Source organism: Lactuca serriola, chromosome 9 (genome assembly GCF_051521515.1).
Source record: "Lactuca serriola cultivar US96UC23 chromosome 9, Lser_US96UC23_V15, whole genome shotgun sequence".
NCBI lineage: Eukaryota > Viridiplantae > Streptophyta > Magnoliopsida > Asterales > Asteraceae > Lactuca > Lactuca serriola.
The window spans coordinates 31,190,420-31,207,266 of record NC_136416.1 but is presented as its reverse complement, the minus strand read 5'-3'; the positions used below and the strand labels follow the sequence as shown (position 1 = coordinate 31,207,266).

Here is a 16,847-nt window from a genome sequence, read left to right as displayed (position 1 = left end):
ACTTAGTATATTCGCTTACAAGTTAGCTGAAGTTAATGGGAAGTCCTAAAAGCACAAAGCAAGCAACATTCGAGAATCGAGTAATCAGAACAAGCATAACCTAAACATACCATCCTATCACTGACTGATCAGTACTAGCCTGCAATTCTACAAGCTCATACAATAGGCATATAAAGGCATCTCTCCTAACATTATATCTTGCAAATCATGAGCAGATCCTTAGCCCTAGCTAGCATGCTATTTAAAAGATTCACAAATTGAAGCATATCATAAACCACATATGAGTATTTTGGGAAAACTTACTTGAGCTTGGTTGATTGCATGCACCAAACCCTTTTTCTTTTATTAGAAAAAACTTTTTATAAAATATTTCTTTTGAGAATTCTACCAAAACCTCAATTTGAGTTCAAACACACCCGAGAGTATGTCTGAATCCCTCAAACTAAGGCTCTGATACCAACTTGTAACGTCCCAAGAATAAAACCAAAAATTTTGATTTTTAAATTAATAAAACCATTATCCAAAACAACATCCTAAAAACCATAGTGAATCAGAGTGTATCAATAAACATGCAAGTACATTAGAGTAATACAAAAGGTAGAACAATATGGTATGTGCACTGCAATCATCCCGGGCTCTTCCCCTTCGAACCAAATGTACCTGAAACATAAACTGAAAACCGTAAGCACAAAGCTTAGCCCCAAAATACCACATACCATACATATAAAACATATAATGGGCCTCGCCCGACATAGAGCCCCGCTCGGTAAACAGATCTGTCAGTCATTAGGCCCTGCCCTACCTGGCATCTGGCCCCACCTGGTAATTATATAAACATGTAACACATGCAAGAGTCACGCAAACAACTAGCATCCTAAACCTAACAAACCATGGGTCGGCATTGGTGCCTTCGACTCGTTAAACATAGTGAAGAAACTCACCTCAAGCTGCAGAATCGCTCAAATAAAATCTCAGTCTGCTGGTCCGGAAATTCCCCATGCTAAAATCATCAAGTAATATCCAATTAATAATTGGATATCTACCCATAATCTAGAATCTAAAATACCTATCCAATATCCAGGGTAAAATACCATTTTACCCTTTTTCTTACTTGACCCAAAACCAAGGTCTAACTCATTTGCTTAAAGGCCGAATTTCCTAAATAACATTACAAAGCCTAATAAGGTCCAACTTCCAAATTGGGCCAAAAATCATCATGGACCCAATCCAAAGAAATTTCATAGCTTATCCGTGGCCCAATGTCAGAAGTCCAATGGATCAACAAGGCCCAAATCCTAAAAGCCCAAAATATAGCCCAAACCCGCAAAAGTCAAACAATTGAGTATGTTAAGAGTACCCAGGCTTACATGTGGCGTACTCCAACCGGGACTAGTACGCTCAACGTACGAGCTGAGTACGCCCCGCATACTCGACTTATAACCAAACCAGCTCATTAAGCACGTATTCGGTTAAGCCAACATGTCATATTCTTATATCTGATTCTAGAAGGTGACTTAACACGTAAAATTGACACATTTACCACCATGCATGACTTAAGACCCAAAACTCAAAAGGAACCATATTAAGAACCCTAACACTTGCATCAGTTGCATGGACCAAACTAACCCATAAAGGTTGCATTTTTATGGACAAAGGACCTCAAATGGGCAATAATGTAACATCCATAGAATCTGAAGTAGACCATAACTTCATATATGACCAAAAAGACCCAAAAATGCATAAATAACACCATAACATAGATTTAGCTTAAGGGACCATCAAGATGAGAGCTTTTTACCTCAAAAGGCTTGCTAAGGTGAAGATAACTCTGGATCTACAAGCTTAAGCTATTCCCAAGCAACCTCCAAGAGTTCCTCTTCTTCTTCTTCACCACAAAACACTAACAAACTCACTTTTAAGCTCAAATCTCATGAAATACACTTAGGGTTCCGATATTAGGGCATATGGTGATGGAGGCTGATCGATAAAATGTCCAAAGGTGTTTATAAGTTGTTTAAATAGGTCATAAACCCTAAAAATTAGGGTTTGTCCCTGCCTTGCATACGTCGTGTGTACTCCCACGTACGCTCAGCGTACGTGGGTACATGCTTGATCCGGAAGCGGGCTAGTACTCTGTGACATCCCCATTTTCACGGCCAAAAAAGACCGATTGTGTTTATGCTTTATGAAAATCAGAGTACCTGTTTTAATAAAAACGTTGCGGAATTTGTTCCCAGCAAAACACGATAAATACGTTATCAAATCATTTCCGAATAAACGTATTTTATTCATTTTAAAACATTTGGGATGTCATCGTCAATACAGAAACATAAGCATAAACGGAACTTACATTTATTTACACTAGTGATCTACATCTCTTTAACCTCTCAGTGTAATGTGACTTCATATCAACACCTGTGATAAATAAACTGAGTGGGTCAGGTTGGGAAACCTAGTGAGTACATAGGGTTTTCAACCCACAATAATATGATTATTATGTTTAAACAATCAAACAATCAACCCAATTACTCATCCCCATTATCTTCTTTAGTCTTAAGGATCTACCTTAAGAATCAGCTATTCCTGATTTATTCATTCCTAAGGATCATCCTAAGGAATCTACACAAAGTCCATCATTGCCACAGTTTACACAACGGGCACTAAGTCTGCATAGTCGCCAGGGTTTAGGCATCAAGTCTGCATGATCACCAAGGTTTAGGTATCAAGTCTGCATGATTACCAGGGTTTAGGCATCAAGTCTGCATGATCACCAGGGTTTAGGCATCAAGTTTGCATGATCACCTAGGTTTAGAGAACACCGGGTGAACACATCGTTCACAACACCTACAGGTTGCGAGCCTGCTAGTGTTCCACTGGACTGTCTAGAATAGTCCGTGGTTGTCATCCATACTCTGCTGAATGACGGGGCCATCGTTGGGAAAAGGCTTCTCACATCGTCCACCTCTCACCCTCACCTCGTGGTCTATAACACCTCTCAACTCATCATCCACTCATATTCCATCTATTACATCTACCCATGTTTTACCCCAACATTATCGTAGATATAAAATACATATACAATTTAAATCATTTAAAACATGTATAAAATCGTTCATCCAGCATAGACAGCAAGTATTCAGATAATATGCACAAATAGCACGTAATTTATATAAAATAATTCATATCTATGTGTAATATGAAAGAGACCATGCACTCACTTGATAACGTGATGACTCGGTACTCGGACAGCACTTCGTTACTGTTAAAACAATTTCCCTCGGACAAAACCTAGTATCATTACCACTAGAGTTTAGTCTAACGTTAAGCACAACTAATTAATAGTCTAGATATTATTACTATTATATAAGCGTTAAGAAACACTCTTATATAACTCATAATAATATCTCAAATACTCATTATAAGTTCCTAATAACGTTACTATATTAAAACATAAGCTATACAAAAGATAGGGTAGGTATAACTCACTTACAGCGGGTTTCCTTGGAAACCGGGCTCTGCTGGAGCAGAGTTTCTGAGCCGAAGGCTCTTCCTTTCGGAGCCGTCAGGCGCTCCGGGGCTTCCGCCTCGTGCTAGGGGGTTCCCTAGGCTTTTTGGGGGGTTTTGGGGGGTTTAGAGAGTGTTTCTAGAGAGAGAAAGAAGGGGTGAAGGTGTGAGGTTGAGGGTTGCCTCGGCGCCTCTATTTATAGTGCTCCTGGAGCGTCACCACATCGTGGTGGCCCTCACCACGCCGTGGTGTTGCGTAGGCTCCAAGGCTTCGCCTGATGCTGACACGTGGCGACGCACACAGGGTGGAAATCATCCGATTTTCAAAAATTCATAACTTTCGCATACGAACTCCGTTTTCGACGTTCTTTTTTTCCACGCGTAGGTAAAAACAAGATCTACAACTTTCATTTAGACTCCATTGGCTAGTTCTCGACTGATCTTAAATTTAACAGTAGAAGGAGATTAGACTGTTAAATGACCGCGGAGAATTCGTAACTCCTTCATACGGACTCCGTTTTCGTCTATATTTTTATCGTTGAGTTCCTATTAATGAGATCTTCAACTCTAATTAAGGTTGCGTAATCCAAAAACCGCTCGAGCTAAAATTCGAGTTTCGGGTCGTGCACTGCTATGCCAAATCTTAGAAAAATCACAACTTCCTCATACGAAATCAGATTTGGGCATTCTTTTTATGGATATTCTCCGTTTAACGTATACTACAAATTTGGTTTATATTACTAAGGCCAAAAATTCTTCTATCGTAAATTCATTATTTACGTCTCCCGGAGTCCCGATGTCGTGCCGGTTTTGCCGAAAAACTTCGACGGACCATAACTTCTTCGTTATAACTCAGATTTCGGCGTTATTTATATGTACGGAACCCTTGAGACATATTCTACAACTTGGTTAAGATTATTTATTCTAAATAATCTTTTGTCGAAAAGTCGTTTTCGACCCCTATTATCTCTAAATTGACTAGCCCGGATCTACGGGCGTTACATACTCTAAGCGTACTCATAGAGTACGCCCCGCGTACTAGCTGAGGACTATAATGGAATGAATTTTACATTAAGGGCTAAAGGAAACATACCAAATTTTCGAGTGTTACAATTCTCGTCGGAGTTAGCCACCACAGGTTCTCTCTCTCTCTCTCTCTCTCTCTCTATATATATATATATATATATATATATATATATATATATATATAGTGTTGATTTTGTGTATGTAGATGTGTATTTATATGTGCATTGGTAATGTATATGTGTATTATATATGTATTTGTGTTTTTTTGTAAGTGTATTATGTATCTATATGTGTATCATGTATTTATGTGTATAATGTATGTATAATGCTTTTGTATGTATAATGTATATATGAAAATATAAAATTATATATGTATATGTGTATTTTGTATGCACTTTGGAATGTATGTGTGTATAATGTATGTATGTGTTGGTAATATATTTTTTACTTTGCTTATATTTTGGTAAGTTATCGTATAACTTATAAGATTATGTTGTTCTTTATGCTTCAAATAATGCTAAAAAAAACCCGACATATAGTGCGACACTTGAAGAATGGTTTCGATCGTTGCCACCACGAAATGATACCGGAGAGAATGAGGGGAGCGAGGATGACATGTAGCTACTTTTAGGATTTATGTAATGGTTTGTTAGAATTATAACATCTCTTGCACTTAATGTTTGGATTAATATTTTGAGATGCCGTAGTATTACATTTTAATGTTTCTATCTATTTTTCTGCAATTAATTTTTTGTTACAATTTTTATATTATTATATCGTTTTTCTGCATTTTTAATGTTAAATACTAAATAAAAAAAAAAAAGAGAACAATACAATTAGTGGTGACGAACGACATTAGTGGCGACAGAGCATTAGTGGTGACGTATGACATTAGTGACGACGGAAGACAACAACGGCGACGGATAGAGCATTAACAATGAACCAACAACACTGACAATTTAACGGCGACATGTGGCTGCTAAAGTATTAGAGTCAATAATCTAGATCTTGAGCGACCCCGTCTCTGGATATTCTTGCAAGTTGTAATGATAAAATTTGAGGAAAAGAATTGCATCTTTCAAATTTTTGGATTTTAATATTATTTTGATAAAAAATGTAACAAAAAAAAGTTCTAAAGTTAAAGGAAGTTAATTATACAATAATATCAGATATATTTTGAATTTTGAGTCTGACTCACCTTAATTTCTTTTATAGATGTACCCATGTTCATTAATCATTGTTGTCCTTATCTACTTGTATGCATAGTGGATCATGGGTAAAGTACAAATAGTCATAAGTATTGTTTATAACCACCACTAGAAACATGGTATCTAAAGATTACTTGGTTTGCTTTATACAAGAAATCGATTTTTCATGTGTATTTGTGTTTCAAAAACTCTAAACCAAATGTTGAATTAAAAGTTTTCATGGTTGATGGATTACAAGCTTAAATTATGGAAATGAGCCAAAAGAAATTTGAAATTGTTTGTGTTGGTGAGTTTCGTTCTAAAGTTACAAGCTCATTGTCTTTTATGGTGCAACTTTTAATGCATGACTTTGATCCAAGAAAGAAAAACATTGTAGCAGAAGTTGGTCTTGTCGGGTCGGGTCTAGTAACAATCAACAGTGGTCCTGAATAAGATCAAGAAAAACATAAGAGTGTAAAAGGAAAAAAGAAAAAAAGAACCGAAGTGGACACCTACAGAAACTGCAAAGTGGTTGTCCCTTTTATTTAAATTACCTACTCTCCCTCCCGATATATTAAATTTTGATTTATATATACTCTAATTAACTATGAAATATAAAAAATATATCACAAATACAACAAATTAGAAAACTAATATACACGAATACAATTTTACAAACATTATACAACAATTACAACAAGTTAATTGTATATATATTTTTAAAATTACGTAGTAAAGTTGTTTTCTATAACAAATATACAAACATGTTCTATTCTAAAGACAAAATATGTAACATTTTAATTGAAAACATGTTATTTAGTCGGTGTTTATTTGTTTGTGACATAAATTAGTTTAATTTTTTAAATTTATTACAATATAATTATTGATAAGAACATTAAAATAGCTTATAAGCTAACTTATAGATTATTTTTTAAAAAATAATTAAAATAATTGTTTTTCTATAAATTTTCAAAATATATCCTTATATGTTTATTTCATTATACATCATATGTATTTTTATGTCAATTAAATTTATCTAGCTAGTCTTAGTAAATCATATTTTTATTAGTTAGCTTATCAAATAAAAACTAAATTTTCTGGTAATTTTTCAAGTAGTGTGTAATAATATAACATTTGCTAAATAAAAAATGGCAACAATATTTTATATTTTATCAATTTATGTAACAAATTTTAAATTTTATATGAATCTATGCAACAACTTTCAATTTATACAAATAATTAACATGAATCATAGATGTAGTTAGATATGTTGTACATAAAATGTCGTATGTTTTGTTCATAGAATGATAGTGTATTTCGTCTCGACCCGGACACCTTATTATATAAACTGAAAAAAAATTGTCACATAAATATATAATTTAAGGATATCCATGTAAAATCAAATTATTGAATGAACACATGATTAGTGGGGAAATTTGGTAATCATGTTGTTGCCCTTATAAATACCATTTGAAACTAAGACTCCAAACACATCTCCCAAAAAAAAAAAGCAACAAAATGGCAACCCCATCTCAACTCAAAACACTCCCTCCATATTCATCCCCTCATCCTTTCGCCATTAGAGCTCCATCACCTTCTCCATCATCATCTTCCTCTTTAGCAACCTCCATGAAATTCAAAACCCTAATCCACAACTTCATCTTCTCCCACATCTTCCGACTAGCAAGGGCCCTCACCAAGGCCAAGACCATAATCATCGAGCTTCTCAAACAGATCCAACTCAACAATGTCAACTTCCTGGAACCACTGATCTTGAAGAAGAACAAAAACAAGAATAAGCTCTACTTTGGATCGTTTAGGTTGCACTACAACTGGTGTTCATCACATGTTGTCCCGATGACTTCACCCAACCCGTTTAATGGTCATGTCTACTATGATTCAACCTGGGGTTCCTTTGCTGATGAAATGGCTCCTCATGAGTCGCAGCTCTCAGGGTACCTCCAATGGCTGGAAGAGAAGAACAAGAGTGATGATCATGGGAATAAGGGCTCTGGGATTACTGTTGATGAGATGAATGAGATCGATCGTCTTGCAGACAAGTTTATAGCGAATTGCCATGAGAAATTCAGATTGGAAAAACAAGAATCTTACAGGAGATTTCAAGAAATGATGGCTAGAAGTGTGTGAATGAGAAGGTAATTCTTGATCGTTTTATAGACTTATTTCCCTTATTTCTTAAGGGGTTGGGGTGGTATAGTTAACACAATGGATGCATGGTGGAGGGAGGGGGGTTCTGAGCTTTAGCCTTCAAAGATGGAATTTTGAGAAGATTGCAGAAGAGGGGGTTGTTTGTAATTCTGCAATTCTTGTGTTTATAAGTGGAAGATCTTTAGGAGTTATGTTTCAGTTAGACCCTTAATCTAAATATATCCACATTTGCTCCAGAAATTATAGTAGTATTTTAATTTTAATATGAATAAAATGATTGTCTGATACTGTGATGGAAAATTGGTTGAAACGTTTATTTTGATAACACAGAATGTTTTCAATCTTATGCTTCTTTCATTTTAAAAATTGATTCATCCAAGAAATTTACAACTATTATTTTCATAAATAACCGATGAATTTACTAAAAATACATTTTGAATGTCTTTCAATTCTTTTGAAATGTTCTCTTTTAGCTTAACTTTTTTTCTGTTTCACTTACTCAACTCGTTAAATATCCTTATAATGTTTTAATCAATAATATATACTATAACTTTTTAAACACTTTTAGTAAAATATAAACACTATTAAAAGACACATACTTTATATACTTTATTTTGAACGACAAATCTAATCTACTTCTAAATTACTTTTTAACTCCACTTATGTCAACGACGAGACTTGAACCTTCGATGGTTTTACAATAGAATGATGTCAATTTCTAACAATAAAAAAACCAACATACAAGTTCTATAAATAAAATACCGACGGTTATACAATAGAATAAGGTACATCGGCAATCCATAAAAAATTACCAAACGGATTATCCATGGATTTTAGTAATTTGAAGTTTTTCGGAATATCATTGGTCAATTCAAATAGTTTTTTTTTCTTATTACTTACATATTATCGATAAATTTCCACAATTATGTAATAAGGCTTTTGACATAAAAGTCATTAATTTTGGCAAGTTTTGTGGATTTTGTCTTTGTGGTGATTTTTGATGTGTTAATGCCAAATTTTTGAAAGTTCTATCGAAAATACCAATTATTTTACAACAGAATAAGGTCCATCGGCAATCCATAAAAAATTATTGAACGGATTATCCATGGATTTTAGTAATTTGAAGTTTGTCGTAATATCATAGGTCAATTCAAAACGTTTTTTCTTATTACTTACATATTGTAACACTTGTCATCGGGATTGATCAGCTACCGACTTTGAGGCAGAGAGAATAAGGTTTTGTGGAAAAACCTTCAATCATGGCACAGGAATAAAGGTGTTGTTGAGCAGCCATGTGTTTTATTGGTGACACGATTTATGTCTCTAGTGATGTGGTGGCTACCATAGCTCAAAACCCCAGATCTTGGGCCTTGTGCTCTATTTAAGGAAAGTAAGGATTAGGGTTTGCTCATTTCACCAGCCTCCATCCTCTTAAATAAAAACCTTAGCTTTAATGATCTTGTAAGTCTTCAAGTCTTCAAGATCCTAACTTTATTCAAGTTTGACCTTATGTTCTTGGAGTTGAGTAACTCGAAAACTTTGGATAGCTAATGTACATGTTTTTGGACTTAAGGAAAAGAGAAAAATGTGGTTGCTTGTGTTCTATTCAACCATGCAAGGAATTGTGAGCTTTTATGGACTTAATATTGTTAGGGTTTTAGATTTAGTTAGATCTAGCCCTTGGAATGGATAAAGCTTGATCCACTAAATCACTAAGAAAAATCAGATATAAGGTTGTGATCCTTGTTCTATAACGATTAATTGCTTAATAAACTAAGATTGGCCACGATGTGGATGTCTAGAGTGTCCCCCGATTGTTTTGTTGCGGCGTGTCCGCATCGCAACTAGCATCTGGGACGCAATGCAGTGACAATTGACTTTAGACAAGTTTGACTTTTGCTCAACTGTGTTGGGTTTGAGTTTTGGGTGGGCTAAATGTTCTTTTGCCCATATAATAGGTTCTTTTGGACCTAGACTGGATAAGGAAATGTAGTTGAGTATTTTACCTAATTTTTTAAATTAAGGTTATTTATTGTGTAGAGTTTTGACTAAGACTTGATGCCATTAGCTTGGTTTTGTGGATTTCATCTTGTCGATTATTCATGTGACTTCTCTTGTTGATTACTCGACACCTTGGATGGCGTAAGTGAATGTGAAGTGAAGGGGTTTGATCCTCCTTCTTAGGCTAGTATAGTCATTTAGCCAAGTGAAGCGTATGGGAGCAAAAATACCAAGAATCTGCTGCTAAATACCACCAGATAGATGATCTTATTTAATTGCACACTTTTTTCAAGTTTATATAATAAATTTTTGCATGTATATTGGAGCCTTAATCGAAGAACAATTCCCGTCAATGAGAAGCCATGCAGAACGATTCGAGATGTTATCCCCTCCAAAACTCATAATCGTAACAGGCAAGGGCGTTGGTAAATCATACCATTTTGAGTTGTATAACTTCCATTTTGGTTGCCATGTTTATACAATACAAAGCCTAGGTAGGTAAATCATGGTTAAAGTAAATCGAAAAGATAAATATACCCTTATGTTTCTTGAAAGGTTTTGGTTTTCTTTTTTTAAAACTATTTGAGCAGATTCAACATCGTTAGGAGTTGTATTAAGGCCGACTCATGGTTAGGTATGAACTGGTTTGCAATCATTTGATGTTGGAATCGAATCATCAAAATGAGCTCCAGACCATTGGTTCAACTTGAAGATGTATATGAAGAGGTAGAAACAAACTGTGGATGACAGGTTCAACAACATGCTTGTATCTCTGATTTAGCAAACACAAAAAACCTGCGACAACGTATGAGTTTTTTTACTAGTATTATAAAATTTGAAAGATTCCTATTTGATGGTAAAATATTTATTGTCAACGTTTACACCAACCATTGTATTTGGTGTGATCAAATTATCAAATATCTTATGTCTCCATTTATTTTAAACCCTTCCAATCATCTTTTGTTAAATGAGTGTTTAAATTTGTTGCAAACCTTGGCCTCACATTACTCCTAGACCACAAGTGAAAGCTTATGTTTGTAGCATTTTATTTTTCCTAAAAGAAGTATGTGTAAGAACATGTTACAAATCTTTGAGTAAAATTAACTTTGTTATAGTGTTGGTATGATATATATATATATATATATATATATATATATATATATATATATATATATATATATATATATATATATATATATATTACAAAGTAACAATGTTGAACAAAGTCATGGATCTATGATGTATTAAATAATAGAGTATTTAACTTGATAATAGGTAAGAGGTGTATCAATCAAAGTGATTATTATGATGTTTAAAAATTATAATAAAATATGTAGCAAATATAAATCAGCAATTGTAAAGTTTGCAATAAATCTGAACACCCAATTAATAAAACATAGTTCAAATGATTTAAAACAAGATATTTGGTAACAAACTTCCAATTTTATTCATATTTATACATTGAACTTTTTTTCATGTTTAATTTACCCATTAATTACTTGAAATTGTTCACAATTTATCTTTATATCGGGTTGGAGACGGTCATAAAGGTAAAATGTGAACAATTTCAAATAATTCATTAATAAATCAAACACACAAATAAATAAATAAATAAAATAAAAATAATCAATGACTAAATGTGAATAAAATTGAAAGCTAATTACCCTTTCAAGTCGTTATCTTTGTAACATACATGATACTATTACACGTAACAATTATTACATCTGAAATTATCTATACACTTAAATAAACTAAAATTAAAGAAGCACAATTGGCACCTGAATGTTTCACATCATTTTGGAGCAAAAGGGTGTAAGAAAAAGAAATGGTGTAAAAGCAATACAAGGTGATCCTGTTACATGTTAGTGCAGACATGAACACTATTGGCTTATAGTTCTACAATGACACAATTTTCTTTAACAGATGAATAATACAATACAACAAGTTATAAGGAATTACAGCTTACAATGACACATGTTATCTGGTATATCATATCATGACATATATTCATATCACAAAGAGGAAATGAATGTGACTATAAGATTGGCCATTTCAGTATCATAAGCAGGACCTTCCATTTGGAAATGACTAACTCCTTCAATAAGATGTGTTTCTGCACGACCTGCTGCAGTTTTAATCTTGTTGGCCAATTGTTTCACACTCGTAAACCCATCCTTCGTCCCCATCACAAAAAGTTTAGGTTTTGGAGATTGCAAAATCGCCTTATGGTGTCTTCCAAACAGAATCGAAGCAGTTAACCCAAAAGGGTAACCCAGGCTCACGTAACCCACAACTTCATCTACCACATTAACAGCAGACCCTGCAATTGGTGCGCCTGGGTTCGAAGGAATTTATCAGTTGACTCCAGATTTAGTGTGACTGACAAAGTTATATCGATTTGGAAAACGGAAAACGGATAATGGAAAACCCTAGCTCCGATATTAAAGATCAAGTGTTGTAGAATTTGTTAATCGTGATAAAGGTTATTATTTAGTGGAGATTATGATGCAAACGAAATGGATTAGAATACATTTGTGTACCTGCGGAGGAACCAACAAGTAGAATCCGATTTGACGATAAGTTTTGAGAAGTCCATTTGCAGATCGCAACGACGTCGGAGACTTCGGAGAATCCGGTGAGGGAAGGTCTGCCGGTGGACTTACCGACGCCTCTCATGTCGAAGGTGACGGCGGGAATGCCATGATCAGCTAGATTACGAGCAATGCCCTTCATAAGGCCTTGACAACCACCTAACACTGAATAAGGGTGGACTAAAACGACTGCAATTTTTTGGTCATCTCTGCTTGAATCGTTGTCTTCGTGTGCTGGTTTGTAGATTCGAGCATCCAGGTTGATACCGTTGCCGGATTCCACCGTCGCCGATTCTCTCGTCGTCATTTTGGGTACACACTACAGTATGAGTGTGTGTGTGTCTTAGATCTTGGAGGCGGAACTTAATTTACGGGGTCAAATGCACAATTAGTCCCTACTTTTATATAACTTCCCAGTTTTCGTCCCTGAAGTCATTATTTGGATTTTGGAAAACTCAATTTGGGTTAATTGTGTGGAATATTATGACTTGAAGCATATAAATCATATCCTTTTACCAAGGGTTTAGCATAGTATTTGGTAGTATATTTGTTGTTTAAAAAAAATCGTATGTTTTTAACTTTTTTTTTTTTTTGAGAAATTTACGTTAAAATAATTTCTATTATAAAAAATATTAATATAAGATATTACTTATTGGTAACGCATAGAGGTATAAATGAGCAGGGCCGACTCTACTTTTTGTAAAACTAAGCAAGGGCTAGGGCTGCAATTTCAAAAGGCCTCTAATTTTAAAGCTTATTATATATATATATATATATATATATATATATATATATATATATATATATATTTCATAGGTTACAAAGATAAGTTGAAGCTTGGTTTGTTGAAAAAACCATTGGTTTATAAAACTAAAGATCACAAGTTCGAAACTGATAGAAGGGCTCTGATTTTTTTTATTTGCTTACTTGAAGGACCCTAATTTTTTTTATTTGCTTAGAGTCCCTAAATTGATTGAGCCGTCCCTATAAATGAGCTATGAAATATACTGATAGAAGGGCTCTGATTTTTTTATTTGTTTACTTGAAGGACCCTGATTTTTTTTTATTTGTTTAGAGTCCCCAAATTGGTTGAGTCGCCCCTGTAAATGAGCTGAACTCGAGCTTAGGTAGGCTCAGGCTCAACTTGTTTAAAATTATAATGAAATAATTATTATAATTTTATAATTATAATTATTTAACTATAATTATAAATTAAAAATAAATATTATATTATTTAAGTGTATATAAGCTCATTTAAGTTTGTTTAGGTTTGTAAGCCTAATAATACTAAGAAGATGTAGTTAGGGCTCAAGCTCAGCTAAACTGGAGTTAAACTCTTTAGAAGTTGATCTCAAATAGCTAGACTCGTTTACATTGTAGGAAAGTGTATATATTGTTCCGAGATGTCAAGAAAGACTAAAGAATGACATCAAAGAGATTATAATGTTCAAAAAGATTCGTAGAAGAATGTTAATGTTGGTTTATTTCTTGTTGTTCTAACGTTTAATTTGCGATGATTTGATTGTTGATAATATGAAAATCGTTGCTCCTCGCTTCTAATAAGAAAAAAAAAAGATAAAATAAAAGGGGAAGTTATTTAAATATCAACAAACAAATGATACAAAATGTGAATGTAAAACACTAAAACACTAGTGAAAATAAACCACCACCCTTATAACTAATTGCCTATTTCACTATAATTTCTTCGATTTCTTCTTTCCTTGTTTCGAAACCAATGATTCAGACTCCCCATCGTCCCGATTCCGCTTCCCTAAACCACCGCCCGCCGAAGGTTGTGCCACCGCTTTCTTAGGCGGCCGTCCTACATTCTTCTTGGTCGGACTATCCGCTTCTTTCCGTTGCCCCGAGCTCCTCTTCCCTTCACCGACTCTCTTTTGCCCCCCTCCACCACCAGCCGCCACTTCCGCCGCCTCATTCTTGGAAACCGACAAACTTTCCTTCATTCTATTCAAAAACTTTGCAGCACTCTTCTTCTTCTCCTCCAACTCAACCGGCTTATTATTTTTACTAATTTTCTTTGAAATCGAAGACAATTCTAATTCTCTTTCTTTTTCGTTTGATAACTCTTTTTCATTTGTCGTTTCTTTAGCTGCAATCGAGCTGCGTTTTTTACAAACAATCAATTTGGGGGGTTGTGATTCGGATTTTTGTTTTTTCTTGGATGCCATTTCGTTCATGATAAATTTTCGAAGATGGATTGCAGAAATGGATTCTTGGGATTCGTTGGGGAAGAAGATGAAAATGTTGTTAACGAGAAGTAGAAGATCACGAAAGAAGTTCTTGTTTCCATCTGAATACCACCCTTCTTTTAGCCTTGTTTGTAATATCTCGAAGTCTATGTGTTCTCTTATCAAGTTCTTGTACTTTAGCTTTTCCTGCAAATTGTATAAAGTGCTTAATGGATTAAGAGGCTATAACATAAGTTCTCAACTTAACCAAATCAGAACCATATTTTACAATTTACCAGACCCAATAAAAAAAAAGATTTCAAACGAATTAACAAAACTAACAATTTTTTTTTTTTTTTTTTATAAAATATAATTAATTAATTAGTTACCAGTCTGTCAAGCCGCCGATCAAGGAACGCCGAGCCGAGCTTCTGTACTTTCTGCAAGATATCGATCAACGGCAAGGATTTAACAGGAATGCTGTTTCTCGATTGATCTTCATCACCTTTGCTGCTCCCGCGTCGCACTCTATCATTCCTCTCCTTCATCGACTTACTCGCCGAGCTTTGTACATCTGAATTATCCTTAACTGTTGAATCGGGTTCTTGGCTCGGTTCGGTCTTCACCGGTTCATTTGAATCCGGTCTAATCTTATTTGAACCCTCCGGTCTGATCGGCGAGTGTGGCGACGATTCTGATTTTCCGTCGACGGTACGCACCGGACTGGCGGTTTCTAGGTTTCCGTTTGAACCGTTCATAGATTGATTGTCCCTGTAGGATTCATCGACGCCGGGAACATGTTCCTCGCCGGAAATTACCAGATCTGCCGATTTATTATCTTCCCCTTCTTCTTTTTTAATTTCAATCTCGTCGATTTTTTGCCCTAATTCTGGCTTTTTATTCCTTTCTGCTGCACAACCGTTTTTTTCACCATCTTCGGTCAATTTCTTCACCTTCAATTGCAATGACCTGGCACCAAAAGCACATTGGAATCATCAGATCTCTGACTCACATGATAGTTTCATCAAACAAAACGAACAGACGGGAGATTAGGTTTAGATCTATATGCGTTTTTTTAGATTTAATTATTACGAGATGTAGATATCGAAATTTTGGAGCTCCCGCTGTAGTTCTGCGACTCGTAGTTTTCTTAGTTCTTCGATCCAAGGGACACCAGCGGCGGCGGCAGTCCCACTGCCGTCATCGATATCGACATCGTCACCGTTTGATTGGCCGAAACGGCGTTCGAGTTCTTGGTATTTTTGTTTACAGTGTTTAGGAGTGAAGACGATCTGGGCGGTGCTCCTCTTCCGCAACTCGGACGATATAGAATCCCAGCTGTTGGTGCCGAATCGGTTGACGGCGTAGGCTAGAAGAAGCTCCTCCCACGTCCCCCACGCCGCAGCCTCCGGCGGTGATCCTTTATTATCGTCCGGTTCTCTCTCATGGTTTGGTCTGGCCATGTAAGGGTTCTGCTTTCTACAGCCACCGGCTCGGCTTTGAATAATATGCGGACCAATCCGTCAACCTAGCAAGATCGGAATTGTTTGTTTGAAAAATGGATATTAACTTTACAAAAAATACAAAAAAATAAATAAAATAAAATAAAAATGAGTAATCTAATCGTAGTATTTTAATAAAAATAATTAATTTTTTCAAATTTAAAAATATAACAGTTTTTCAAAAAATATGGCTCGTGTTATATTTATAACGAAGTAGATAGTGATATATAATGTTTGGAATGGTTGGAGTTTTGTTTAACATATAAGGATATATTCTGGAGTGTTATATTTATAACGAAGTAGATGGTGGTGTGTAGTGTTTGGAGTTCAAAATGTTTAACATACCTTCTTGACTCATGTAAACAATTTCAAATGATCATAGTCAAAATCATATATGTTCGATTAATATTTTGAACCGTATATCCGTATTACGGACTATTATTGTACATGGCATTGTACATTCTGGACATATATTCCAGACACATGTTTCCAAAACAATATACTTTTCTCCCCTACATAACACGTGTATTCTATATCTTACAATCAAATATTCGTAATTGTGTTTTATAACCGTATTAGAAATGAGTTTCTCATATATCAAAAACGAAGAAAGTTTTGCCAACTTATTTGAATAACTTTACGAGAACAATCCTTTGTAGTTACACCAACACCAGTATA

At 34.8% G+C, this 16,847-nt stretch overlaps 3 protein-coding genes across 3 annotated transcripts; 1 reads left to right on the top strand and 2 right to left on the bottom strand.

The window, feature by feature from the left end:
• Window positions 1-7,202: 7,202 nt before the first annotated feature.
• LOC145077254 (uncharacterized) lies at window positions 7,203-8,186 on the top strand. Its single transcript, XM_079022995.1, has one exon. The coding sequence runs from the start codon at window positions 7,236-7,238 to the stop codon at window positions 7,863-7,865; it is 630 nt and encodes a 209-aa protein (XP_078879121.1). The 5' UTR covers window positions 7,203-7,235; the 3' UTR covers window positions 7,866-8,186.
• A 3,512-nt stretch (window positions 8,187-11,698) lies between these two features.
• LOC145076670 (alpha/beta-Hydrolases superfamily protein) lies at window positions 11,699-12,836 on the bottom strand. The gene is made up of 2 exons (XM_079022478.1): window positions 12,428-12,836; window positions 11,699-12,222 (listed from the first exon to the last, which is right to left on the bottom strand). The coding sequence occupies exons 1-2, from the start codon at window positions 12,783-12,785 to the stop codon at window positions 11,900-11,902; spliced, it is 681 nt and encodes a 226-aa protein (XP_078878604.1). The 5' UTR covers window positions 12,786-12,836; the 3' UTR covers window positions 11,699-11,899.
• A 1,218-nt stretch (window positions 12,837-14,054) lies between these two features.
• On the bottom strand, window positions 14,055-16,206 carry LOC145073731 (uncharacterized). Its single transcript, XM_079020238.1, has 3 exons — window positions 15,760-16,206; window positions 15,057-15,636; window positions 14,055-14,874 (listed from the first exon to the last, which is right to left on the bottom strand). The coding sequence occupies exons 1-3, from the start codon at window positions 16,128-16,130 to the stop codon at window positions 14,173-14,175; spliced, it is 1,653 nt and encodes a 550-aa protein (XP_078876364.1). The 5' UTR covers window positions 16,131-16,206; the 3' UTR covers window positions 14,055-14,172.
• Window positions 16,207-16,847: the final 641 nt, after the last annotated feature.